Below are 26440 nucleotides of genomic sequence, written 5' to 3'. Positions count from 1 at the left end.
AGGATTATTCATTGCTGGTATATGGAAACACAACTGATTTTTGTATGTTGACCTTAAGTCGATTTTTTTGAACTTAAATAGCATGTATTATTTGGAGACTTGCTTTTTGAGCTGAGCATTCTGTTAGAATTATCCATGGTGATACACATACCTAGTCCATTCATTTTTCTCTATTGAATTGTATGTTACACATGAAGATATCACGATTTATCTCTTTAGTGATTGTGAGTCGGGCTGTTTTCAATCTTTTACTATTCAAATAGGGATGTCCTGCACATGCCCAGGGAATGGTTCTCAGCCAGCAGAGTCACCTGGTGTGCAAGCTTTTTATCATTTTCAACAACAAAGGCCCCACCTCCAGAGATAACAATTCAGTTGATTTGGAGTAGAAGTTGGGCATCAGTATTTTTTAGAAGATCCTTAAATGATTCTAATGCTCAGTCTGTGTTGAGAACCACTATTCTCGAGTGCACAGTATACCCAGGAGTGGAATTCCTGAGAGTGTGCATCTTCAGTTTTATTTATTTATTTATTTATTTATTTTATTTTTTTTAATTTTTTGCTGTACGCGGGCCTCTCACTGTTGTGGCCTCTCCCGTTGCGGAGCACAGGCTCCAGACGCACAGGCTCAGCGGCCATGGCTCACGAGCCCAGCCGCTCCGCGGCATATGGGATCCTCCCAGACCGGGGCACGAACCCGTATCCCCTGCATCGGCAGGCGGACTCTCAACCACTGCGCCACCAGGGAGGCCCTTCAGTTTTATTTGATGTACAATTATTACCAGCGTGGCTGTCCTGTACCAGCACAACCAGGCTGTACGTCCATCAGCAGTGTACAGATCCACATTCCTACCAGCATTTGGCATTGTCAGACTTCAAATTTTTGCCAGTTGATCTCTCATAAGACCTTAATTTGTATCTCTCTGATTAATGATTAGGTTGAGCATCTTTTCATATTTATTGACCATTCTTGTTTCCTCTTTTGGCAAATGCCTATTTGTATCTTGTGCCCATATCTATGTATTTGTATATTCTGCATATGAATCCTTTGGCTGCAAATACCTTTTCTCATTTGGTGGCTTTCCCTGCCGCTTTTTTACAATGTTTGGGTTAACAGGGTTTTTCATTTTTTATTGTGGATGAATTTTTTTCAATATTTTCCTTTCTAATCTGCTTTTATGTAGTAAGAAATCTCTCCTGGGGGAGGGGGAATTGGATAAAGGCAGTTAAAAGGTACTACAAACTTCCAGTTATAAGATAAATAAGTACTAGGGATATAATGTACAACATGATAAATAGAATTAACACTGCTGAATATTATATATGAAAGTTGTTCAGAGTAAATCCTAAGATTTATCATCACAATTTTTTCCATTTCTTTTTTTTTAATTTATTATTATTTTTTATTTTTGGCTGCATTGGGTCTTTGTTGCCACGTGCAGGCTTTCTCTAGTTGCAGTGAGCAGGGGCTACTCTTCGTTGCGGTGCGCGGGCTCCTCATTGAGGTGGCTTCTCTTGTTGTGGAGCATGGGCTCCAGGCACGCGGGCTTCAGTAGTTGTGGCTCGCAGGCTCTAGAGTGCAGGGTCAGTAGTTGTGGCTCATGGGCTTAGTTGCTCTGCAGCATGTGGGATCTTCCCGGACAAGGGCTTGAACCCGTGTCCCCTGCATTGGCAGGCAGATTCTTAACCACTGTGCCACCAGGGAAGTCCTCCATTTCTTTAATTTTGTATCTATCTGAGACGATGGCTGTTCACTAAACTTATGATAATTTCATAATGTACGTAAGTCAAATCATGATGCTGTAGCCCTTTAAACTTATACAGTGCTGTATGTCAATTATATCTCCATAAAGTTGGAAGAAAGAAAAATCTCTCTTGACCTTGAAGTAACCAAGATATTCTCCTATTTTTTTTCTAAAAATGTTTAGGGTATTACTTTTCATATTTAGGTCTTTAATCCACATGGAATTGATTGTGTGTGATGTGCAGGAGGAGTCTAATACCATTTATTTTCCTTATGGGAACCCATTCCCTTAGCACAATTTATCAAACAGTCCATCCTACTGCCTCCTCCCCTCTCCTCAAATGCAACGCTTCTTCTTACACAGCCATGCTTTTGTGTGCGGGTCAGTTTCTGGCTTCTGCATTTGATGCCCTATTTGTCTGACTTCAGGCTGATATCAGACTGTCTTATTCTCTCCATCTTATTCTTCAGGAGCATCTTGATAGTTCAATGTTGGTGGTTATACAGGTGTTCCCTGTAAAATTCTTTCAATTTTTCTGCATGCTTGAATTTTTTCATAATAAAATATTGGGCGAAAGAGTGTCATGACTCCCTCAGGCCTTTGCCCTTTTATCACGATACAATTTTTTTTAAAGTTTTCAGACTGAGCCAGCTCCCAGCAGCAGCAACCCCTGGGAGAGAAGAACGAGTTTTAGGACCGTCCATGGAACTTTCACAGTCCAGTGGGCATCAGACATGACTTGTTGAGGGTGAGGCAGTGCTGGTCTTCTATCGTGCCCGTTTCAAGGCCTGAAGACCCAGCCTCTGGGCCCCACTGAGGAACTGTGTCAGCTGGGCGTCCCCGGCCCCTCTCTCTGTCCCTCCAGGACCCTTGCCTCAATCTCGCCCCTCCCCACCCCCCGAACGCCTGTCAGGCCAGTCTCTGGAGTTCAGTCTGATGGAGAAATGGAGAACCAGGCCAACCGTGTGACCGTCGGGCGGCTCCAGAGCAAGGGCTAGCGAAGTTCCTCGTTACTGCCCTTCTGGGGCCCCGATCGTGCCTCCGGCTCCCCAAGTCGCCAACTATCTTTCAACTATCTCCGTCGGTCTCCCTTCCTCTGGTCTCCGCCGTCTGACAACCGAAAGCTGGGAGCGCCTCCTCTGACTTCCCACCTCTGCTCGTTGACCTGGCCTCCTCCCGGCTCCAGCCCCGCTGACCGCCGGCGCCTGTGTTCTCCACGGCCACCAGGGGGCGCGCGCGGCCGGGTCTGGGCGCGGGAGCCGCCGCGAGCCCACCCCGCCTCCCGGCGCTCCTCCCCGTCCGGCCACGGCCCCGCCCCCGCCCCTCCCGGCGTCCCGCCCCGTCCGGCTGCGGCCTGGCTCCCTCCGCTTCCCCACGCTCCCAGGACCCCCGGCGCCCCTGTGTCCGGCCATGGGCCCCGCCGCTCGCCCCACGCCGAGGTCGCCGCCGCCGCCTCCTCCGCCGCCGCCGTCGCCACTGCTGCTTGTATTGCCCCTGCTGCCATTCTGGCTGGGCCTGGCGGGGCCCGGGGCCGCGGCGGACGGCAGCGAGCCCACTGCCAGGGCGGGGCGGGGCGGGGCCCTCGCCGTGCGGGTGGACGTGAGGCTGCCGCGGGAGGACGCTCTGTTGCTGGAGGGCGTCAGGATCGGCCCCGAGGCCGACCCGGCGCTCCCTTTGGGTGGCCGCTTGCTGCTGGTGAGCGCCGCTGAGCCATATGGTCCCCGCCCCGCCGTAGACCCTGCACCCAGATCCAGCCTTCATCCTGGACCAAGCCCTGTCAGCCCAGCGCCCCTTCCCCAGGCTGTCCAGGCCCCCGGCATTCCGGCTTCCAGAACCTGAGATCAGATGCCCTCCCCTCGAGACTCGTTCCCAAACCCTGGCCTTGCATCGCTTGTGTGACCAATCCCCCTTCCTCCCCCTCCTCCTTCTACCATGGCCCCTCGCCCCACAGATGGACATCGTGGATGCTGAGCAGGAGGTACCCGTAGAAGGCTGGATTGCAGTGGCATACGTGGGCAAGGAGCAGGAGGCCCAGATTCACCAGGAGAGTCAGGACAGCGGCCCACAGGCCTATCCTAAGGCTCTGGTTCAGCAGGTGCAGGGGGTGTATGTGGAAAGGGGACTGGAGGAAGGGTTTTCAAGGCAACTGCTAGAGCCAGACTACCAGGTGGGCCCCTAAGGAGCTTCTAGAGAAGCCCTGGGCTTGGCTGGGGCAAGGGACCCCAGGGGTAGACTGGAGTCAGTGCGGTTGGCAGCAGGGAGGTGGGAGGAGGCCAGAGAGAGTCAGGAGGCTCGACCAGACTCTGAGAGTATCCAGTGGGGAGTTCCTAATGGGGGTCGGTGGGCAGGCCTGTCCCGCTTGGACCAGGGAAGGCACAGTATTATTTGGGTCCCACAGACCATTTGCGGGGAAGGTGAGAGGAATAAGGGTTTTTGCCCTTGATCTCAGGGAGCTTATAGCTGATCTGTCCAGAGGAAATGCTAACCGCAAAGCCAGGAGCTGAGAACAACTATGACCACAGGTGGTGAGACAGGTGTGTGGGCAGGGTGTGTGCTACCCTCTGCCTCTGTCCTGCAGATGCGGAGGGCACTCTTCCTGGGAGCCTCTGCTTTGCTTCTCCTCATCTTGAACCACAACGTGGTCCGAGAGGTAAACCGGATCAAGCTTTCGGGGCACGTAGGCTGGGGAATGGGTGACCCTGCCTGGCTGACCTCCCCGTCCCCCTACAGCTGGACATATCCCAGCTTCTGCTCAGGCCAGTGATCGTCCTCCATTATTCTTCCAATGTCACCAAGCTGTTGGAGGCACTGCTGCAGTGAGTTGGGGTTTGGGCTCAAAGGACTAGGCTTGGGTGCTAGGGTCCTTGGCTTTGTTGTGGGCTCAGGGGTCCTGGGACCAGGGCCTTCCCTCTTAGTCTGAGACTGTAGCCTCCTAGTCTGAAAAACGGGTGAGGGGACTAGAAGGATATGGTTCCATGGGCTCTATAGGTGGAGGTGATTGGCTCCAGCAAGAAGGAAGCCAGATTCCTGATTGACTCTTGCCTGTGCTTGAGGGCCTCCTTGGCCGGCTGTTATGAGAACTAGAAAAACCACTGGCTGGGAAAGGCGTGTGGGCCAAAGCAGAAGGACTGTGGGGTGATACTCGGGGGTATCCTTTTCCCACAAGGCTGGGGTGAGTGGGTCCGGGCCTCTCCTCCCAAGAGCCCTTCCGTCTGGCCCCTTTGGCCTCCCCTCCCAGGAGGACCCAGGCCACGGCTGAGATCACCAGCGGAGAGTCCCTGTCGGCCAACATCGAGTGGAAGCTGACCCTGTGGACCACCTGTGGCCTCTCCAAGGACAGCTACGGAGGATGGCAGGACTTGGTGTGCCTGGGTGGCAGTCGGGCCCAGGAGCAGGTGAGTGCCTGGAGAGAGGAGGTGGGGGTGAGGGGACCACACACATGACTTGTCTCCAGTCCTGTGGCGTCTTCCTGCCCTGGTGGGGAGGACCACCCCTTGCACCTCCCAGGGCTGCTGTGAGGGTTCAGGGGCCGGGTGGGTGCTCAGTGTGGTGCCTGACCCGGGGTCACGCACAGTCAGCCTTAGCTGCTGCTGTTGTCACGTCCCTGTCCCTCTCAGAAGCCTTCTTTGACTCCCTATCACCTGCAGAATGAAGTTCAAACTCCTTACCTCGCTTTCACAGCTCTCCTGATCACTCACCTTGTTTTTTTCCCAGTCTTCTCCCTACACTTCAGCCACTCTGTGCCATTTACCGGTCTCCACTCACGCCCCGGTCTCCTGCCACCGGGGCTTGTCTGTAGGCTTGGACATCCTCTTTCTCCAGCTCTGTATGTCCCAGTCCAGCCAGAGTCCTCACAACTCATCCTCCTGCCTTCTTTGGAAAGCCTCCCTCACATTGGGCCCCCAGCCCCCCTACTGCTTTTATTTTTATTTTTTAAATTCTTTTTTAATTTTTAAAAGGAATTAATTTATTAATTTATTTTTGGCTGCATTGGGTTTTCGTTGCTGCACGTGGGCTTTCTCTAGTTGCGGCGAGCTGGGGCTCCTCTTCGTTGTGGTGCACGGGCTTCTCATTGTCGTGGCTTCTCTTGTTGTGGAGCATGGGCTCTAGGCATGTGAGTCAGTAGTTGTGGTGCGTGGGCTCAGCAGTTGTGGCTCACAGGCTCTAGAGCACAGGCTCGATAGTTGTGGCACACGGGCTTAGCTGCTCTGCGGCATGTGTGATCTTCCCAGACCAGGGATTGAACCCGTGTCCCCTGCATTGGCAGGTGGATTCTCAACCACTGCGCCACCAGGGAAGCCCCCTCTCCTGCTTTTAAATCACAGCAGCGCTTTGTCAGGCCCTTCATAGGCCTCTTAGGACAGCCCATCCTGTGTGACCGTTGGGGACTGTGACTTTGTCTCCCGAAGGCCAGGCTGTGTCTTATTTGTCTCTGGCTTGCCCAGTGCTTGGCGTAGAGAGGGTCAAAGGTATCGTGTCTGCAAGCATTTCTCAAATCCCCACTCTGCAGGGCAGGTTTTCCCCGCTCTCCTGACACGCAGCCTCCAGCATGCCTTGGTGGGTGGGGAGCCGTGCAAGGCAGCTTCAAGTCAGACAGACTTGGAATGAGGCTCTGAAACCTTAGCTGGGCAATGTTAGGCTGCGTGTTTAACCTCCGGTCTCACATTCCTCATTTGTGAACAGGTATAGCACACGGCCACAGGGTTTTTGAGATCGTGTATGTAAATCTCACTGCAGGCACTGAGCAGATGGGTGGCTGCTCTGCTACAATACCTTTATTGTTATGAGTGCTCGAATAAGTCAGCAGTCACCAAAGGGCTTCTGATGTTCTAGGACACTTGGGGCTCCGTGAGAAGGGCTGTGGAGGGTACAAAAGGCCTTGGAAGACCCAGGCTCTGCCGTTCGAGGCCTCAAAGACGGGCAGAGAAGAGGAACTCACATGGAGGCAGCCCAGACAGCACGATTTCGCTTGAGCAGCGTGAACCGCAGTTCTGCAGAGGGAGTGGGGAGTGAGGCTGCGGGAGTGGAAGGAAGGGCTTTCTGGAAGAGGAGAGAGCCCGCTGTCTCTCCCCCTGGAGGGCAGCCCATATGGACTTCTGGGAGGGGCAGGCATTTGGTGAGGGGCTGTCAGATGAGAGACTGGGAGGAGGTGTGGGCAGAAAGCCTGGAGCTCAGAGAGGAGCAGGCCGGGAGCGTGCCCAAGAGGCCAGGAGGTGGGCACGTACTGTAGGTCAGGTCAGGCTGGCTGGTTGTGAGGGCAAAGCTAAACAGCCTTGGCCTTGCTGCTGGCTGGGGTGGGCCAGTACAGGTGTTGGGAGCCCACGGTAGCTGAGGTGTCTGAAGGACAGCCAGGGCCAGCTCTCAGCCCCAGGGCCCAGTCACCATTCCTCCAGCCTCTGGGCATCCAGAGCTGTAGCCACCATGTGTCAGAAAAGTCTGATGACCGTGTCCTACTGCTCTGATGGACAAGGCCCAACCCTGCCCTCCCTCCTCACCTGGGGGTCCCCAAGATGCACCGAGCCTGGGGAGATGGGGTCTCTGGCCTCCAGTAGAGCTCCAGGCCAGCCACACCCTCGGCCCACCCAGAACTCACTGGCCGCTCCAAAGCACAGAGCTCCAGGTTCTGCCCCAGAGAGCTTACAGTGTAAAGGTCGTGCGAGTCCTGCCACGTGTCAGCCTGGCTCAGCATGGCAGGGGGTATGAGGACAGGGCAGCTCTAGCCTTGGGCTCATGTGGCCCCATCAGGGGAGGAGCTAGGCCAGAGGCACTGTCACCTGCTGGGGTGATTACTGAGCTGCTGAGGGGCATGGCCCTCCAGGCATGGTGAAGGCACCTGAGCTGAGCCTAGGGGCTTCGGGAGAGCTTCCTGAGCAGGTGTCACCATCCCACCATGGACAAAAGGGGATGCGGACACAGGCCAGGGGGCGAGGGTGGGACAGAGCGTGAAGCTGGGGCTCACAGACCCCTCTTGGCAGTGGCCCCCAGAGTGCTTCCACCCTGAACCAAAGCGACGTCTTGTGACCCTAACAGCACCCAACCTTGCCCATCAAACCACTTCTCAGCCCCTCTCCCACCACGTGTTGGCAGTTGAACTTTAGCGTTGGCTGGGGAAGAACACGGTGGCAGAAAACTTCTAAACGACTGCGTTCATTAGTTGTGACACGTCTGCAGGCCCGTGTGCTGGTGGTCAGCGGCTGGGTCTTGCTTCCTCCGCTGTGTCACCTCCTGAGCCAGCTGCTGAGTGGTCACAGCCTGTCTGCCGCACTGGATATGATGGCAGTTCAGTCTAGGTCAGTGTGTCCCCCTGGGGGCCTCTCAAAGGCAAAGTGAGGTACCTCAGACGTGGTTCCCTCCCACCAGCGGGAGCTGGAGGACCGCTGAGGGCAGAGTGGGTATGAGGAGGGTGGCAGGGAAGGTGAGGGGGGAACATTTGCCTGGCAGGGTTGGTCAGGGAGAGCTTCCAGAGCAAGAGGTGTCCAAAGCCATAAGCCAAGGGAGGGAGCGTGGAAGAAGAGCATTAGTTCCCAAGACCGGGAACAGTGTGGAAAGGCACAGATGTGGGAGGGGCAGGGAGCATGGGATGGGGGAGGGGGGGTGGAGATCAAGGGCCTTGAGGGCCCCCTGGTAGAAGAGTTTGGGTTTCCTCCTGAGGATGGGGAATGCGGAGGAGGCGGGAGGGGAGCATCAGAGGGAAGGGTCAAGTAGGGGTGCTGTGTAGTCGGGTTTGCAGGTGAGATCCCTGTGACTGTGGGTGGGACCTGGGCTGGTGAGGCCTGAGCAGGGCACCTGAAGAGCAGCAGAGTGGGGAGGAGAGGAGGGGCGTGCGGGGCCTCTAGGGAATGAGGAGACAGGGCCTAGGGACTAGCGCCCTCTCAGGCTGTGAATGCTCAGCCTGGATGGGCGTGGGTGGGTGGGTGATGGCAGCCAGGAAAGCAGACCAGGAGGAGTGCTGGGTAGGGATGGGGGTCCTGGGCTGGGGAGTCTGTGAGGCTGCCAGTAGATGCTTCTGTGAGTGCACAAACACCAGGTTTGTTGCCCAGGATTGGCCTGGGCTGAGCACTGATATAGGGTGGAGCTGGGGCAGCCCCTGAGAGAGCAGGGGGCGGGGGCGGGGGACAGCAGCTTCAGAAGAGGAAGCATGGTGCCTCCAGGGTCATGGTGCCCATGGACCTCATCTGCCTGATCCTTGGGGTGGATTTACTGGGTAAAGAGGGTGGGGTGGCCCCAGTGCCCCTGACACCCTGCTCTTCTCCCCAGAAGCCCCTGCAACAGCTGTGGAACACCATCCTGCTGGTGGCCATGCTCCTGTGCACAGGCCTCGTGGTCCAAGCTCAGCGGCAGGCATCCCGGCAGAGCCAGCGGGAGCCCCAAGGCCAGGTGGGAGCCAGCCTTTGGGGGCCCTCGGGAGCCCTGGTGTCCCCAGCCCTTGGGAACTGTGTGCCCTTCCCCCACAGGTGGACCTGCTCAAGCGCCGGGTGGTGCAGAGGCTGGCGTCCCTCAAGACCCGGCGTTGCCGGCTGGGCCGGGCGGCACAGGGCCCCCCGGAGCCTGGTGCTGAGACCTGCGCCGTGTGTCTGGACTATTTCTGCAACAAGCAAGTTAGTGCCCTTTGGCTGACACGTGATGCCCCCTACCCTGCTCCCAAGAGACCTGAGAAGTACCCCAACCAGGCCTTCACCCAGCCCCACCAGAGCTATGAAAAGCAGCATGGGGGTGGGGCAGGTCACAGGGGTTTCAGTTCCCCAGCTCAGGTGAAGGCGTGGGGCCTGCTACCCCCACTGGAGGCCTATGCCTGTGGCCTGAGCCCTCTCCCCAACCCTGCAGTGGCTCCGGGTGCTACCCTGTAAGCATGAGTTTCACCGAGACTGCGTGGACCCCTGGCTGATGCTCCAGCAGACCTGCCCGCTGTGCAAATTCAATGTCCTGGGTGAGCACCAAGGGTGGGGGCCCTTGACCGTCTCCACCTGGTTCCCACCTGACACCTCCCTCCCTGATACTTTTTCTCCTCTTCTGCAGGGAACCGCTACTCAGATGATTAGCTGCCCCGGCTGGGTCTCTGCATGTGGGGAAGGGACCCCTCCACCTGCATCCTGGCCCTGGGCCCTGGGTGCCTGGAACCAGACGGCAGGGGGAACAGGACAGAAAACCCTATGGGTGGAAGGAGGGATAAGGGCCTCCCCTGCTGAGGGGCAAGGTGCCCACCACATCCACACTGGGACGGAGGGACCACAGCCCCCAGGCTGAGGATGCAGGGCCCAGACCCAGCAGGAAGAGAGGCTGCTTTGGGGCCTTTCTCTGCCATCCTGGGGTGTGCCTGCCCTCCGCTCAGACAGCTCCCAGGACTCTGGCCAGGGACCTGGGGAAGACGATGTGGGCAGTGCTGCTGTTCACAGGGCTCTGGGAGCTCTCTGGCCTGCCTGTCAGGGCATCCCTGGGGACTGAGGCTACAGTGGCCAGGTTTTGTGCTTATTTATTGGGGGTGGGTTGGGAGAGGAGCTATCTGGCCTTGGGGGCACTCTAACCTGACCACATTCCATGACACATCTTGAAGGCTATGATGTTAAACCTAGTGGCCCTTCCATTGCCTGCTACCCTCTGTCCTTGGGCACCGGCCGCTGCAGGTCCCATGGCCTGCCCAGCTGGGCTCCCTTCTGGGGCCTGGCTGGGACCAGAGGCCTTAGAAACCATCTAGTCCTGTGCTTCTCCGTGGGGTTACAGGTTGCTGACCAGCTTACTTGAAGCCACAGGATAAATGTGGTACATCTTACAGGGGCATCCGTTTTTTTAGATTTGGGGTACGGGAGGTTTAATATTAAAATAAACATGGATATATTTTAACATAAGATGTAAAATTTGTGTGGATGTTTTAAGATAAACAAGTCACCCTGGAGTCTACTGCCCGTGGGAGGCGGATTCTAAAATGGCCCCCAAGATTCCTCCAGCCCCCATGGACACGCCTTATGTGATCCTGGCACTATGACGCTGATGGATTTTACTCCCATGATTAGGTTATGTTATATGGCACAGTTGACCTTAATATGGGAAGGCATCCAAGTGGGCCTGACCTAACCACATGAGCCCATTAAAAGTAGAGAGTTTTCTCCAGCTGGTGGAAGGAGAGGAATTCAGAAATTTGAACCATGGAAGGGATTCAATGCCTGAGAAATTCTCTGTTGCCGACTTGAAGATGGAGGGGCCATGTGGCAAGAAGTTGGATGGCCTCTCAGAGCCCAGAGTAGCCCCAACAGCGGCCAGCAAGGAAATGGACACCAGTTCAACAGCTGCAAGAACCAGAATTCTGCCCACAATCGGAATGAGCCTGGATTCTGCCCCACACCCTTGCAAAAGAAAGGCAGATGCTTTTTTTATTTTATTATTTATTTTTTATTTTTTGGCTGCGTTGGGTCTTTGTTGCTGTGCGCGGGCTTTCTCTAGTTGCAGAGAGCGGGGGCTACTCTTTGTTGTGGTGCACGGGCTTGTCACTGCAGTGGCTTCTCGTTGTGGAGCACGGGCTCTAGGTGTGCAGGCTTCAGTAGTTGTGGCACGCAGGATCAGTAGTTGTGGCTCTTGGGCTCTAGAGCACAGGCTCAGTAGTTGTGGCGCACGGGCTTAGTTGCTCCGCGGCACGTGGGATCTTCCCGGACCAGGGCTCAAACCCGTGTCCTCTGCATTGGCAGGCGGATTCTTAACCACTGCGCCACCAAGGAAGCCCCTGGCAGATGCTTTGATTTCAGCCTTGTAAGGCCCTGATAAGAGAACCCACCCACACAGGGCCCGGACGTCTGACCTACAGACCTGTGAGCTACTGAATGGATGCAGAGAGGAGCCGGGCTGTGACAGGTCCTCCCCCTGCACTTGGGCCTGGGCCGCCTGCCTCAGGGAGCACACCTGAGGGCTGGCTCTCACCTGGGAGGGGCCCAGTCCAGACAGCCCAGGCTCCCTCAGCCAGCCCCCGGGCTCCACAGAAGCAAGAGTTGGGCAGCCCGTGGCCATGCCAGTTCAGCTACGTACACAGCTCTTCTTGACTTTTCTCTGTAAACTGAGGTGTTCTACTTGTTGGCCTCCTGACCAGGGAAAACTGTCATAGAAAGCCAAGAGCATCCCCCATCCCACCCCCACACCCAGAACTCCTCAGCAAGGTCTTAACGCCTGTCCTTCACAGGCAGGGTGGCTCAGGACAGGCTGGAGGCTTCGTGAGGAAAACTGGACTACTGCAGGCCTGGTGTGGCTGGTGGCATCAGTGCCCTGGCCCCAAGGAACAGGCCTAGGAAAGCCAGGGCTGGCTTGGGGTGTCCCGCTCTCTGGCTGGTGAAGCCTTGCCCTGCCTTCAGTGGCCTCCTGGGGATCCAACCTCCTGGATTTAGAGAAATCCTCTCTGACTTGTGTTTCCTGAAGGTGAGGCGTTCCGCAGTGAAAGGGGGGCTGATTTTCTTGGATCCTTAATGTCCCCATCCCCAGGTTCACAGCTGGGTGGTCCCTGCCTGCCTCTGTGAGCCTGAGCCAGGACCCTGGCCTCTGACTCCTTCCTTGCCTCAGGTGTCCTCACTGGGCCCACCGTGGCGGCTGCTCTCCTTCCCCTGTGCACCCCCTACCCTGATCCTGCTCTTTATTGGTGGGGGTCACTGAGTCCATGTTACCCCTTAGTCTTTGCTGTGGGGATCAAAAGACTGCCTTTCACATCGCCCAGGTGCTAGAAGCTTCTTTCTGCCCTTGGTGTGTCCTCTTCCCCCACTGCCCCTGTCAGGAGGGAGGCAGGAAACTCCCATTTACTGAGGGTGCACAGTGTGCCAGACCTCTGCTGGCCAATGACCCACATGGCTGGGGACTCAGGATAGGGAAGGAAGGACTCTTGCCCTGCTGAGCCAGTGTGGTGAGGCCAAGGTCGCTGTGAGCAGATGGCCTGGGCTTTATTACATGGGGTGGGTTGCCAGCTTCCCGCCCTCCAGCCCCACCCCACTGCAGGCTACGTGGGCCGCTCCTGGGGCTGGTATGCAGGGCTGGCCTGGCCCCGGCTTGGTGACAGTCTCCTTCTCAGCCTGGCCAAGGCCCGGATGGGGTTCTGGGCACAGTTGGTCGAGTGGGTCACATCCTCTAGGGAAGACTTGCTGGGTCGACTGCAGGGCTGCTGAGGCGGGGAGGCCTGGGGCTGGCCCGGCAGGGTCCTGCCCGCACTGGCCGTCCTGCTGCCAGGTGAGTGCCGCCTGCCCAGGGGCCTGAGGGAGGACCAGATGGCAAGATCCCCTGTGAGGGAGGAGGACCACCCCACCCCCACGTGCCCTGTCTCTGACAAAGCCTCACTCACCCTGGAGATGCTCTCTGGGCCTGGGCTGGGGGCGCTGCTCCGTGGATTCCCTTGCTGGGAGGGGCCCAGAGCTGGTCCTGTGGGATCAGCTGCAAAGAAAACCAAGCTCAGAAAGGCCCAGGATCCCCTCTGCAGCAAACAGAGAGGGTGTCATAGAGGAGGCGGGGGGGCCTGAACCTGTCGCCACGGCCCCTTCCTCTGAGGGGCGGGGTTTGGAAAGCCTTTCAGGGCCTGTCCTTAGCCATGGTAAGGGTGGGAAGGTTTGCTTTCTCACCAGGCTCCTGGTGCACTTGAAATAAATGTTCAAAGGGCTAGAGGGGGGATTTGGAGCTAGAAGGCACGGTAACATCCTCATGCCTTCCTGAATCGTGGAAGATGGTTCACAAAAACACAGCCTAAAGCCCCCTGAGAGCCCCATGTGCAATGAGCTGGGCTGAAGGCAGATTCGCCGGGGTAAGCTGAAGACCTCTGCTGCGTTGGGGGCCTCTTCCAAGTCCCCAAGGGCCAGCTGCTTTCAGGTGGGGGAGCCATGCTGCCCACCTTGAGGCCCCCCTGCTGGGCCACCTCCCGGATCTTAGACAGCATGGATCGCAGCCGCCCGTTCTCCTCCTGTAGGACCCGGATACGGATGTCGTTGGCCTGCACCTGCCTCTCCATGTCGTCCGTGACGTTGCCAGAGCCTGTGGAGACCCACTATCTGGCGCCCCACCCCATTAGGTCTGCCTCTTGCGCCCAACGAGACAGAACCTCAGAGGGCAGACACGCCAGCCCGCCAGCCAGTATGTGCCTAGGGTCCCCTGCTGGTGGCCCTGCAGGTGGGCGGGGTCAGCATACTGGACCTCCCACCTCATCTTTTTTCTCCTGAGGCCTTGTTCCGCCCCCCCACACTCCCTACTCCCCTGTCTGCTGGGAGGTGACCAAAGCCTTGCAGAATTTGAGAGCTGACGGGGACCTGGAGCTCACCAAAAATTTAGCACATAGGTAAGAAAGTGAAGCTCTTCCAAGGCCACCTGTTTTCGGAGGGCTCGAGAGACAGTGACTCATCCAAAGCCACAGCCGGCTCTTGGATATGAGTCTCAGGAATTCAGCAAGGATGTTCTTTCCCACTGCTGGGGGGACAGATGCTCCCCCTGACTCTGAACCCAGGCAAGGTGCTGCCTGCTCTGGTTATCAGTTTCCTGGTTTGTCACAAGCGGCTGCTACCTGCCTCGTGGGGCAGTTGACAGGGTAACACAAGGGCCCAGCACTCACAAATGATGACTTATCATGACAAGCTAGATTGCAGTGGATCATCCCAACAGCTCTGCACGGGGATTCACCCCAGAGCTTCAGGGGACTGGAGGGGTTGGGACGAAAACCCAGGTCGCCGGGCAGTCAGTCTTCCACTGAGATGGGCCCCTAGCACTCCCATGGACACTGGACAGTTGGGGCTGTGCCCCTGGAGCTGGCCCCATGGTGTAGTTTGGGGAGATGCCAGGACAGGGGACATGGAAGCTGAGCAAGGACTGGCCTGTGACGTGGTAAAGAGCACAGGCTACACAGGTAGCCAGACCTGGGTCTGGATTTGGCTGTGTGACCCTGAGCAGTCAGCTCCCCACTGGGCCTCTGTGTCCCCGTCCACACAGAGGAGTGGGTAACATGCAGAGCACCTGTGTGTTGTGGGGGCTCTGCCACCCTTGCTGTGGACCCGTGTCCTGCCCAGATGAGCCCTCAGCTGCCCGACCCCAGCCCCGGCGTCCCCTCTGCACCAACCCCGGGCCCCTACTTTGGATCTGGGCTTCCACAGGCCTGTGCAGGTCCGGGAAGGCCACCAGCAGCCTCTCCCTCTCCCTCAACTCCACGAGCTCGCGTTCTCGCTCCGAGATGGTCAGCTGCAGATCCGCTGTTGCCTGCTCCAGGCCTTGCTTCTCTCGCTGCAGACTCTGCAGCAGCTCCTGGGGCAGGGGAGGCTCAGAGCTGAGGACCGGCTCCCAGCCCCCTGGGGACACCCCATCACCTCCACTCCCCAGGCACGGGGTAGACCCGCAGGTGCTTAGCTGGCTGGAGGTTCCTCCAGAGAAAGGGAAGTGCCGCCCCTGCCCCCTCGCCCTGCCCGCTCACACCTGCTGGGCCTGGAGCTGGCACCGCCCCTGCTCCCTCTCGCTCTGCACATGCTGCAGCTGCTCCTCCACGTGGACCCGCTGGGCCTCGGCCTCAGCCAAACTGCCCCTCAGCTCCTCACGCTCCTGGTCCAGGGTGTCCAGCTGCTGTAGCAGGGCTCGCTGTTTGGCCTGCAGGGACTGAGCCGGGATGGGCAGGAGGGAGGCCATGAGGCCCATGGGGCCAGGCCCAGCCACACAGGACAAAGGAGGCAGCTATATCCAAGCCCACCCCCTTGTGCTACATCTGTCTGTGCACATGCGTGCCGTGGAAGGGGTGGGGGGAAGAAGGGAGCAGACCCCAACCCTGGCAAGGCCAGGACCCCCAAGCTTGGAGATCCCGCCCCCCCCGGAAAGCAGACCTCGCCCCAACTTCTTTCCAGTCACAGTCGCCACTCAGGAATTCTTCTCCTCAGGTCTCCAGTGTCTCCCCACCGTCAGTGGAGCCCTTTCTCTCCCTGCAGCCTTCGTTACAGGAGACCAGGCGCTGACGAGGCTCCCAGCCTCACCTCCTGGTGGCGGACCATGTTGTCGACACGGGCCTTCTCCTTGTCCAGCTCTGTGCTGGCCCAGCGGATCTGCTGGCTGGCTCTGTCCAGCCGCCCTGCCAGCAGCTGCACCTGCTCTTCCAGCTGCTGCGCCTGCCTCTCAGCCTCCGCCCTGTGCTCAGCCTCCTCTTGCAGCTCCTGAGCCTTCGACTCTGCAGGATTGAGCGGGCGGGGAAGGGGGTAAAGTCGGGGAGCCCTGGGGAGTCCCTGCACTGCCTCTGACCCAGGACAAGACCTGGGAAGTGGGGGGGTGGTCACAGCACATCTCTAGGCCTCAGTGTCCTCAGCCACAAAATGGGGCTCTGAACCCTGAGGTAGGTTCTGAAAACAGAAGGTACTCTCTGGGTGGGAGGTGGCATCACCCAACAGTGTGGCCTGTCAGACCCAGCCTCCTCTGTGGTTCCCTTTAGCTTTGCCCCCGAAGCCCAGGAGACAGAGACAGAGGGTGCTGGTCCAGCCACCGAGCACAGGGCACACGGTACAGGGCTCCATGGCAGGGCTCCTCACCCACGGCCTGCATGGACTCCCGCTGCTGCTTCAGCTCCCCCTCCAGGGTGGACACCTTTGTCTTGAGGTCACTTGTTTCTATGGCAGCCGAGAGAGAGGCCCTTCAGAGGCTCCCTTGGGCCTGACTGGCAGCCTCAACGCCCAGTGCACCCCACAGCATGGTGGCAGCCCTGGCTGGGGTGGAGGAGTGCCTGGGCTTATGGGAGGAGTTCTGGGGAGGTGCCAGGAGGCCTGGGTCCCTGTCCACTCTGCTTCCTGTCGGCTGGCTGACTCTCTGGGCTTCAGTGTCCTCCATGGGGGTGACTTGCCCAACTCCCTCAGGCCTCACAACTTCAGCAGGAGCTGGCCCACTGTGAGTGCCATAGCTGGCATCTCTCTGCCTGACGGCTTCTACTGAAGCCAAAGAGAGGCCTCAGCTGGCTGGAGCTACCCGGGGGATGAACTCCCCAGGAGTTCCCTTCGGTGACCGACAGGAGTGAGTGTATGAATCCGCCACTCCCTCACCCCTCTCGTGGGACGACTCGGACTTCTACACGGGCTCCTGCGTTCCCCAGTGGCATTAAGCTCCAGTTGCCCGCAGTGTAACCGGCTTGATGAGCACACCCCTTTTCCCCTGCCTTCCCTTCCCTGTGTCTGCTGCCTGCTCCCAGTCCAGGTTTCTTCCACACCGACTCCCAGCACCCACAGCCCCGTTGTGGGGTATGCTCCTGGGGGAGCCCATGCTCAGGCTGTGGCAGAGCCTGGCACTGAGGGTCCGGCCTCAGGCACAGACCTGCGAGCAGCTGCTGCCTGTCGCGCTCCCACTGGGCCAGGCGCTGCTCGGCCTCATCCGCCTGCCGCTGCTGTGCCCCCTGCTCCTGCTGCAGGGCCTGCTCCAGCTCGCCCACCTGCTTCCTCAGTCTGTCCTTCTGCCCCTTAGCCTCCTCCAGCTGGGCCCTGAGGGGCCCCACAAGCTGAGTGAGGGCCCCCATGTGCTTGCTGAGGCGTTTCAGGTCTTTGCTCTGCTCGGCCGCCCAGTGGCCCACAGTGGTGGCCGGCAGTGGTCTGAGCCCCATGCTGTCCTGCACCAGATGCTGGAACTGGCCTAAGGACGAGGGCAAGTTCTGGCTCTGACACAGGCTGATGACCATCTTGCCCACCTCCCGCAGGCTGCCCTGGACGCTGGTGCATGCATCACAGGGCACCAGGGCTGTCTCCACAGTCTGGGAGTGGACACTCCTGGTGTTTTCGGCCATCCTGGCTGGACACTGCAGGGAGACGCTGACAGGGAGTCTGCCCAGCTCTTGGCAGGTCTGGGGCAAGCCTGGCATTGGGGAGGTGGGCTTGATGAGCTTGGTGGTTGCAAATTCAGGGCTCCTGGCTGGCTCGCCCTTGGCTGTGGGCTTGGATGTGGGGGTCTCCCCTTGGTTTGCCCTTTTCTGTAGTCAGGAAAAGAAAGGGAGAGCAGGTGAGGGAGACGGGCCTGGGAGGTGACCAGCTCTCTGGGGATTTCTGTGACAGCAGCCACTCCTGATGCTCAGACTTTCAGACGATGTTTGATACCAACGTGAGTGACAGAGCAAGCCTCCTCCTTTCTGCTGCCTCGGCTTACCAAGCCCAGGCTCCATGCTGTTACCTGCCTGGCACTGGGAGGGTAATACAGTGACAGACACAGCTGCCGGGTACTGGGCCCTTGCTTAGCGGATTTGTCTGCTCTTGTGTTGCTGAAGCCACTCTCAGTTTCAGTTTCCTTCCCATTATGGTGACAGTGGCCCTGCCCACCAGGTGGTTGTGAGGGTTACGGAATAACCCATAACAAATGGGGTTCATACAAACATCATTTCCCAACAATGCCCTGGGAGGTAGGGACTGTTATCACCCCTGCTGCACAGATGAACAAACTGAGGTTCAGACTAGGTAGGATTTTTCCAAAGCCCCACAGTGTAAACTGCAGAACCAGGTGGCCCACACGTGACCCCAAAGGCCTGCATTGCGAACTGCCAGGCTGCATGGGCCTTGAGTGGGGGCTCCAGAGTGGAGCCAGCGACAGATGCAGTGCACATGTGGTGTGCGAGGAGCCTGAGGCAGGTGGACTGGTGTGAGGGTGACCGCAGTTGGGGAAGCGGGTGGCCAACCCACCTGGGGGGCCACCTGCCGAATGAGCATGACCAGCCTCAGCAGGCTGTTCCAGAAGTGCTGCACCGTGAGCCCCACAGACATGCAAGGCCTGGCAGCCCTGGTTGGGGGCACCGTCTGCTCCAAGCCGAGGTTCTCCAAGTAGCTCGCACAGCTCCGAAGCAGCAGCAGGAGCCTGTGGGCAGAGACGGCAGGGTTGGCTGGGGCAGAGCCCAGTGCCAGTGTGCCCTCACACCACACGACCAGCAGCCTCCTGCCCTGGGAACTGGCCTGGGCGTCAGATACTTGGAGTGTCTCAGAATATGCTCTGCCCGACCCAAGAGCCACTTCTTCCAGGAAGCCCTCCCTGAAGGCTAAGCTTGGGGCCACTTTGGGGCCTCCTGGGTGGCAGCACTTCTGCCTGGCTGCTCCCCACTGGACTGGGAGGCTCTGGGAGGCCGGGCCTTGCCTCGGTTGTGTCCAGAGTCCTCAGAAAGTGGTGGGTAAGTGGCTGCCTTCCACCATGTGGCTCAGAGCCTTCAACTCGCAGAGGACCCAGCTGAGACCCCCAAAGCGGAGGAGGCTGCGCACAGCCTCAGGGTGAGTGTGCAGGGCAGTGTGCCCTGCAGTTTCCTGATTCTAGGTGGGGGTGGGGGTTCTTCTGTGGGACGAGCTGCTTCTGCGACAACAACGGAGACTGGAGTGAGAGAGCCAGGTCCCTATCCTACCCTGAGTCAGGGGCTAATTGTAAGGAAAAGGTATTGGGAAGAGAAGTAGGTATTTGCATGGGAATCAGGCTGTTTTAAAGAAGAGGTACTGTGTTTACAAAACATATGGGCAGATAAGTGACCTCAACTTGTTGCAGGTGCAGGAGGGTCATCCCAAACCAACTGTGCCCTTGGGCAGAGAGGGCCTGGGGGAGGGGGTGCTGACCGCTCCAGGCCATACCCCTCTCTGGGCCAAGGTGTCCTCCTCTGTGAATGGGGACAATGAATGAGCAGCACTGGAGGGTGGAGAGTGGCCGGACAGGGGCCAGGCGAGGGGTGGGAAGGCAGGTCAGCTCCAGCTTTCTAGAAGGCGGATGGGTGAACTGGGCCCTGATGGGCTCGGCCAGTCCAGGGACGAGTAGGCAGGGCACTCCTAGCAGAGGGCACAGCAAGGAAGGAAGGTGTGTTCTGGGCTCACACATGTTCAGCCCCCTACAGGGTCCAGGTAGTGCTTTCACACCATCGGCTCCTCCAGGCCTCTGAGTGGTTACCCTGGCTTCTAATTGTCTCCAGGCAGGTCATCCCCAAACTGCTGGGGTCCCTGCCTGTCTGGCCCCCGTGACTTCATTAGCATGCAGGGTTTGGAGCACATGGAGCCTGGGCTGTGGTCCCCAGGGAGTGGAGGCTGACAACCATGCTAATGTGAATGACAGTGTAGAAGTGGTGGGGCTGCAGGGGAATCCACTGGCCTCCTTCCCAGCAGGGCCAAGATTTGGAAAAGCACATCCCATGTCTGGCCCTGTGACACATGGAAGGGACAGGAAAAACAGCCTGGGATGGAAAGTCTGAGCAGCAGCTGTAGTGTCCTCGACACACAGAAACCCTAAGGAAGCAGCTGGCGGTGGCTGGAGAAGTAGCCGTCAGAGCTGTGGTGTCACAGAGACCAACAGGGTGGCCAGCAACTCCCTGAAGGTGGACTATAAGACACACAGCACAGGGGCTTCCCTGGTGGCGCAGTGGTTGAGAGCCCGCTTGCCGATGCAGGGGACACGGGTTCGTGCCCTGGTCCGGGAAGATCCCACATGCCGCGGAGCGGCTGGGCCCGTGAGCCATGGCCGCTGAGCCTGCGCATCCAGAGCCTGTGCTCCACAATGGGAGAGGCCCAACAGTGAGAGGCCCACGTACCGCAAAAAAAAAAAAAGACACATAGCACAGCACGACACAGGTGAGATCGCTATGAGGGCCCTGAACCAAGCTGGCCCCCGACAGCATTCGGTCAAAGGTGATTGTTGTCATCAATGTCATCACCCCCTCCAGAAGTGGATCCTGTGGCTGCTACTGGTTTATGGGGTGGGTGCCAGCATCCTGAGATGACCAGGTTTGGTCCAGGCTCTCACCTGTCGATGACCAGCTCCAGCAGCACAGCGTGGGACAGCTGTGTGAACTCGGGGTCACCCGGCACGTGGTCGTAGTGCTCTAGCAGGGCCACCATGTCCAGGTCACAGGCCATGCGGTCAGGGAACTTCCAGGAGGGGAAGCGCACGGGCCCGGCACGCGAGAACACGTCCACGATGGCACCCTGAAGGTCGGTGAGGTCTCTGCGCAGGCTGTCCATGCAGGCCTGGCTGCCCAGCAGGTGTGCCATCCTTGTGGCTCCTGGGGTGGACAGAGAGGATCCCCGTTAGCCAGAGCCATGTGGCTGCTGCTGGAGGAAGCTTCTGAAAACCCCAGAAAACCTGCTGAAATGCAACCTCGACCCTGGGGAGAAGTCGGTTCCCCGGCCCCTTTGGGACCTGCTTGTGGGTGACCTCACCAGCCTCCCTCTCATCCACCCTACCCCACGCCCACACTACTGATTCCCTCGGTCCACAAGTCCCTCTGAGGACCTGTGTGCCCAGGCCCCTGCTAAGTGCTGGGTGGATACAGCTGTGCACGAGGATGTACCTGCTGTCCTTCCCTCCCTGAGCAAAGCACTGGACAGGATACTGACAACGAAAAGACAGTTGTAGCTACAGTATGACAGGGAGCACTGGACCACCCCCTGGCCACTCTCGTCTCCTGCCTGGACTGCAGCAGCAGTTCCAGCTGGGCCACAGGCCTGCCCACTGGAATCTGATCCACTTCTGCTATGGAGACCTGGGCCAAGCCTATCTGACCACATCACACTGGCCAACAACCCCTCAGGACTCACTTTGGCCCTTGGGAGAAAGGCTACCTCCAGGCACACCCCTCCCCTTGTCCTCTCTCATCACCTCCCCTCCCCTCCACTCCACATACCATCAGCTACAAGCAGCAGCTCCTGTGCAGGCACTCGTTTCTGAATCCGTGCCCATCTGTCTCTTCCATCTGAGTCATGCTTCCCCCATCCAATTCCCATCACCTGCCTAACTCCTCTCATCCTTCAGGGTTCCCGGACATCACCTCCTCCAGGAAGCCTTCCCTGAGCACCCTCCAGGCTGGCTTAGATACTCCCTCTGGGCTTCCCCCATCTTGGCCCTGATTGCTCTCTGCAGGAATGGCCTCTGCTCTCTAGGACAGGTCCTCACCACACCTCAGTCACTGTGGTATCACCAGTATGGCAGCCTGGGGCCTGGCCTATTGCAGATGCTCACTGACAAATGAACAACTAGTAATTGAATGGAGAAAAGAAAAAGAATCCACAAAGAAGATTTAAAATACCTTGACTTTGGGAGGAAAACAAGTCCTGCAGTGTAAGAGAGGAACACCTGAAAATTTGTATGGATAGCTATCCTAATCACTCTGGTGACAGGGGGTCCATTATATGTTGATACAGGGGTCCCAGTCCTGCCCCTTTCTGGCTGTGTGGTCATGGGCAAGTCACTGCACCCCTCTGAGCTCCAGCTGTCTCACTTGTAAGATGGGGACACCATCCCCCATCAGGCCAGGTGGTATCTGCAAGTAACGTGCTTGGTCCAGGACTTCCCTGGTGGTGTGGTGGTTAAGAATCCGCCTGCCAATGCAGGGGACACAGGTTGGTTCCCTGGTCTGGGAAGATCCCACATGCCGCGCAGCAACAAAGCCTGTGAGCCACAACTACTGAGCCCTTGTGCCACAACTACTGAAGCCCACGCGCCGCAACAAGAGAAGCCACCGCAATGAGAAGCCCGCACACCACAACAAAGAGTAGCCCCTGCTCACCACAACTAGAGAAAGCCCGCAGGCAGCAATGAAGACCCAACGAAGCAAAAAATAAAAAAAAAATTAAAAAGTGCTTGGTCCAGGGCAAGGCACCAGTAAAAGTTCTGCAGCCATAGTAACAATTATTACTGTGATTACTATTACTAGCAGTAACAATAGCAAAGACCATCCTTGTCTGGAGCTGCTATCTACCTTCCATATTTCCTGTTCTCCCCTGCGGCCCGCACAGATTGCTTCCCTTCCATCTTTGCCGTGTGTGGGCATCTGAAGACAGTGATTTGGATGAACCATCCCTGGCCCTTGACTCAGAAGGTCTGGCCCCTCCCGTGGCTCTTTGCAGGCCTCTGACAGCAGGTGTCAGAGCCAGCAGCCCTGTGGATGCCGAGCCCTTGTCCCTCCCCACCCTGCAGTGGGGGACCCTTGTCCTTTGTGGTTTTCTCAGCAGCAGAAAGTTCCTTGCACCAAAGCCCCACCCTGCAGCAGGGGCTGCTCGGGCAGGATTTAGGCCCCCAGGAAGTCCAGGCCTGGCGGGGAAACCTCTCTTCCTCCAACCTGTTTCCATCTCCCAACCTTCCTCATCACAGAAAATGGCACCCTCACTGGAAGCACCTGGGCACTTCCTCGAATCGCTTTCCTTTATCCCCACATCCAGGCACCCAGTGCTGCCAGTTCCACATCCCACCTGCACTGAGAACCCACCACCTCTGTCCATCAACACTGCTCCATACCCCCCACCTCCCCCAGACCACTGCCCCAGCCTTACTGAAGGTCGCCCTCTCCCCTCTGCAAAGCACCCCCTTGCACCTCGGCGTCTCACCCCCACAGAATATGCTTCCTCCCCATACTCTGTCTAAATAAGATGCCTCCCTCAGATCCCTGGGCTGGTGAGGTCCTCTGTTACAATTCTCAAAGCAGCCTGTGCTTTTCCCTCCCAGTACACACCACAGTGGCATGGAATCATTGAGTCATTATTTGCAGTTGGGAATCCGTCTCCCTGCGAGCACATAGACCGTTTTTGAGTTCACTGCAGTATGACCTGGCCACCTGGGCTGGGACCCGAGGGCCTGCCTGTGCCCACAGGTGCAGGGAAACCCAGAGGCCCCAGGGTGGTTCCTGAGGGCAAGCCAGCCTCTCCGGCCTCCCAGAGGACTGGGCCATGTCCTCACCTCTGCACAGGTGCCTGTCCGTGGAGCTGGATGTCTGAGTGCCCCCAGCTCTTGGACTTGCCTGCAGGCTTTCGGGCTCAGGGTCAGAGGCTCAGCCAGGTGCCTGGCTTCCCGTGTCCAGCTCTGCAGCCCCTGGGAGTGGATGTAGGGAGAGTGAGGGAGTGGGCACTCAGGGAGGGCTTCCTGGGGGTGGGGGGCAGGGAGGAGGCTGTCCCAGAAGAAGGGGGTTGTTTCAGGCTGGAGGATGGGGTGAGGGAAAGGGCAGGTGGGGTTGCCAGCCTTGAGCCTGAGCACTGCTGGCTCTGACTACAGGACCTACTGTTGGCCACTTCCCAAATCCACCTCCTTTATTTATTTATTTTTATTTTTTGGCTGCACCACGTGGCATGTGGGATCTTAGTTCCCTGACCAGGGATTGAACTCGCGCCCCCTGCATTGGAAGCGCAGAGTCCTAACCACTAGACCGCCAGGGAAGTCCCCAAATCCACCTCCTTTAAACAGATGAAGAAACTGAGGCTTTGGGAAGTTAGGGGGCTAGCCTAAGATCAGTCAGGGAGCTGGGACTCTTGAGTCCAACATCTCTGCTCTGTCTTCAGGCCATACTACTTCTAGAGCAGCACTGGACAAAAGAAATATAATGCAAGACATGTATGGGTTTTAAAATTTTATACTCGCCACATTAAAAAAACTAAAAGAGGTAAATTAATTTTAATAACATCTATTACTTAATATACCCAAAATATCTCTTCAATGTTAAATCAATATAAAATATTAAGTCTATTTTTTTGCATTAAGTCTCAAAATCCAATGTCTATTTGACACTTATAGCACATCCCAATTTGGACCAGCCACCATTTTCATATACAGCACCACATGGGCTGGGGGCTACTATATTGGACAGTGCAGGGGTAGGGGGTCAGATCCTGTGTTCATTAAGCAGATGGTGACTGAGTGTCTTCTACATGTTGGGCATTGTGTCAGGGATAGGGACAGAGCAGGGCACACAGAGCACTGTCCCCCAGGAAGCACCATCTATGTCTGAGGGTCTCTGCAGGGGGCAAGTCTTGGTGTGTCAGCTCTACAGTTCCACCCACAGGTGGGGTGATGAGTCCCCAAAATACACACACACACACACACACACACAGGTCCACTTCCCACATACAAATGTTGCCCCAGTGATGGCCTCTCATAAAATATTGCCACCCATGAGGTGTTACGTCCCCAAAGAATGAGGCAGAAACAAACAGAAAAGCCAACTGAAACATTCTGGGTTTCCTTCCTGGAATGGCAGGAAGGAAATAAATAGAGCAAGCAAGAAATCCCACCCCGGGAGGAAGGGTTTTCAGGTGGCAAAGCACCTGGAACTCAGGAGCTTGCTTGTGCAGACATGAAGAAACAGTGACCTGTTCACCCTCAAATAACTACAGCTGCCATCTGGGGCCATCTGGGGCCAGATGTTAGATTCTGGTTCTGATGAGCAGCAGCAAATGCCAAAGCAGTAAGAATATATGAGAGCAAAACACAACATTGAAAAACATCCGAGGTTACCCTACGTCGTTTCTTCTGAACAGTGGGGATTTGCAGATACAAGCCTGTTTTGAGAAACGTGTGTGTGTGTGTGTGTGTGTGTGTGTGTGAAGTGAAGGCACATTTGACACAGGCTTTCTCTGTAATTCCTGGGTCCTGAGTAGAACCCTCTCCCTGAAGCTGCTGATCACACAAGTGCTGGCACTAATTGAGCCACCACTACCCTGGTGTGGGAGCAGCAGGTAACTCTGCCTCTCCTCAGGCCCCTCAGCCCAAGGTGGACTTTTAACTCACAGAGAAGTGAAGGAGCCCTTCCTGCACTCCCGTTCAACATTCGAGTCCCTTCCCTCTCTTCTCCCGCTTCTCTCTCGAGACCCCTGGGACCCTACCCCTCAGGTAAAGATTATGCCTCCCTCCTGGCCAGTGCACCCATGGAAACACTTTGGAAACTCTAAAACCATCTAAATGGCAGTGTCAGTCTCTGACTCAGGAGTACTAATTGCCTGGATCCCTGGGGACACTGAAAGACTCCAGTGAAGACAAAGGAGTAAGTAACTGCACTAGTAGAGAATGGCCTGGGTTTGGATTCCCACTCCACCATGTGAACTGAGGATGTGAACCTCTCTGTCCTCACCTGTAAGTAGTTGCTATACGAAATAAATGATGGAATGCATGTAGTGTTTGGCACACGGTCTGGCTCATGGTACGTGTTCAATAAATCCTAACTACCATTATAATTCAACATTAATAATAACAGTGACATAAACCAGCTATGGTGTGTATGTGAGGAAGAGAGACGGGGAGGAGACTTGGGAGGGCATCTTTTCCTATCCCCCCTCCCCCACCCCCCCATTTCACAGGTGAAGAAGTTGAAGTCCAGGCCAGGGTTCAGGAGTTGGGAGAGAGGGGAAAGGGAGGAGAGGATCTCAGGAGGGGAAGCGAAAAGGGAGGCATTCGAGCTGTGCTGCGGAGCGGGGAAGTGGTCCGCAGGGACCAACCTGCGGGCGTTGGGGGGTGGAGCCTAAAGAGGAAGCCTTGATTTGAGTTGGTCTACGGGGTTTGAGGACGGGACTATGGAAGGCAGGGGTGGAACTGGAAAAGGCGGGCCCGCGGGAAAAGGGACCCGTGGGAATTAGGGATTGAGATTTGGGAATGGGGTCTGAAAGAGGTGGGCCTGAAAGCAAGAGGGGGCTGGGGGAATAGGGAGACGGGGCTTTGGCCAAAATGGGAGGCCAATGGGAGAGAGCGGGGGCCTTGGAAGGCGGGGGTCGGAGGGAGAGAGGAATCTTCTGGTGGAGTAAAGGGGAGGGGGGCCGGGGCCGTGGGGTGCGTGCGAGGGCGTCGGCGGGAGATGTAAAACGTCTCACCAGTCTCCGGCGTCGCAGCCTCAGCCACTGTGTCTGGTCGGCTCAGGAAACTGCCCCCAGGTGCGCCTGCCGCTCCTGGGATCCCCGGCAAAACCTATCCCGGTTCCCCGACCGCTGCCACGGCAACGGCGTCTCTCGAGAAGGAGGGGCGGGAATTTACGTCACGGAGAAGGGGCGGCC

The 26440-nt window shown here is 57.3% G+C and overlaps 2 protein-coding genes across 6 annotated transcripts; one reads left to right on the top strand and one right to left on the bottom strand.

Moving 5' to 3' along the window:
* The first annotated feature begins 3075 nt into the window (after positions 1-3075).
* RNF215 (ring finger protein 215) lies at positions 3076-10586 on the top strand. Of its 2 annotated transcripts, none has more exons than XM_082640838.1 (9): positions 3076-3440; positions 3697-3840; positions 4324-4395; positions 4476-4561; positions 4984-5140; positions 9003-9122; positions 9200-9343; positions 9570-9672; positions 9762-10586. In XM_082640838.1, the coding sequence occupies exons 1-9, from the start codon at positions 3156-3158 to the stop codon at positions 9782-9784; spliced, it is 1134 nt and encodes a 377-aa protein (XP_082496964.1). In that variant the 5' UTR covers positions 3076-3155; the 3' UTR covers positions 9785-10586. The 2 variants fall into 2 exon arrangements, with proteins under 2 accessions (XP_082496964.1, XP_082496963.1); XM_082640837.1 differs by having other exon boundaries at positions 3697-3849.
* A 1237-nt stretch (positions 10587-11823) lies between these two features.
* CCDC157 (coiled-coil domain containing 157) lies at positions 11824-26406 on the bottom strand. 4 transcript variants are annotated; one of them, XM_082640832.1, is made up of 12 exons: positions 26261-26404; positions 23367-23498; positions 20439-20697; positions 18359-18530; positions 17013-17658; positions 16241-16318; positions 15695-15885; positions 15150-15326; positions 14813-14981; positions 13588-13727; positions 13048-13136; positions 11824-12958 (listed from the first exon to the last, which is right to left on the bottom strand). In XM_082640832.1, the coding sequence occupies exons 3-12, from the start codon at positions 20684-20686 to the stop codon at positions 12709-12711; spliced, it is 2160 nt and encodes a 719-aa protein (XP_082496958.1). In that variant the 5' UTR covers positions 20687-20697; positions 23367-23498; positions 26261-26404; the 3' UTR covers positions 11824-12708. The 4 variants fall into 4 exon arrangements, with proteins under 4 accessions (XP_082496958.1, XP_082496957.1, XP_082496959.1 ...); XM_082640831.1 differs by lacking the exon at positions 23367-23498 and having other exon boundaries at positions 26261-26372; XM_082640833.1 differs by lacking the exons at positions 16241-16318; positions 23367-23498 and having other exon boundaries at positions 26261-26399.
* Between the last annotated feature and the right edge of the window lie 34 nt (positions 26407-26440).

Source organism: Mesoplodon mirus (genome assembly GCF_964341445.2).
Source record: "Mesoplodon mirus genome assembly, chromosome: 13".
Taxonomy (NCBI): domain Eukaryota; kingdom Metazoa; phylum Chordata; class Mammalia; order Artiodactyla; family Ziphiidae; genus Mesoplodon; species Mesoplodon mirus.
Note: the sequence above shows the minus strand (reverse complement) of the source record. Positions and strands in the feature narration are given on the sequence as shown.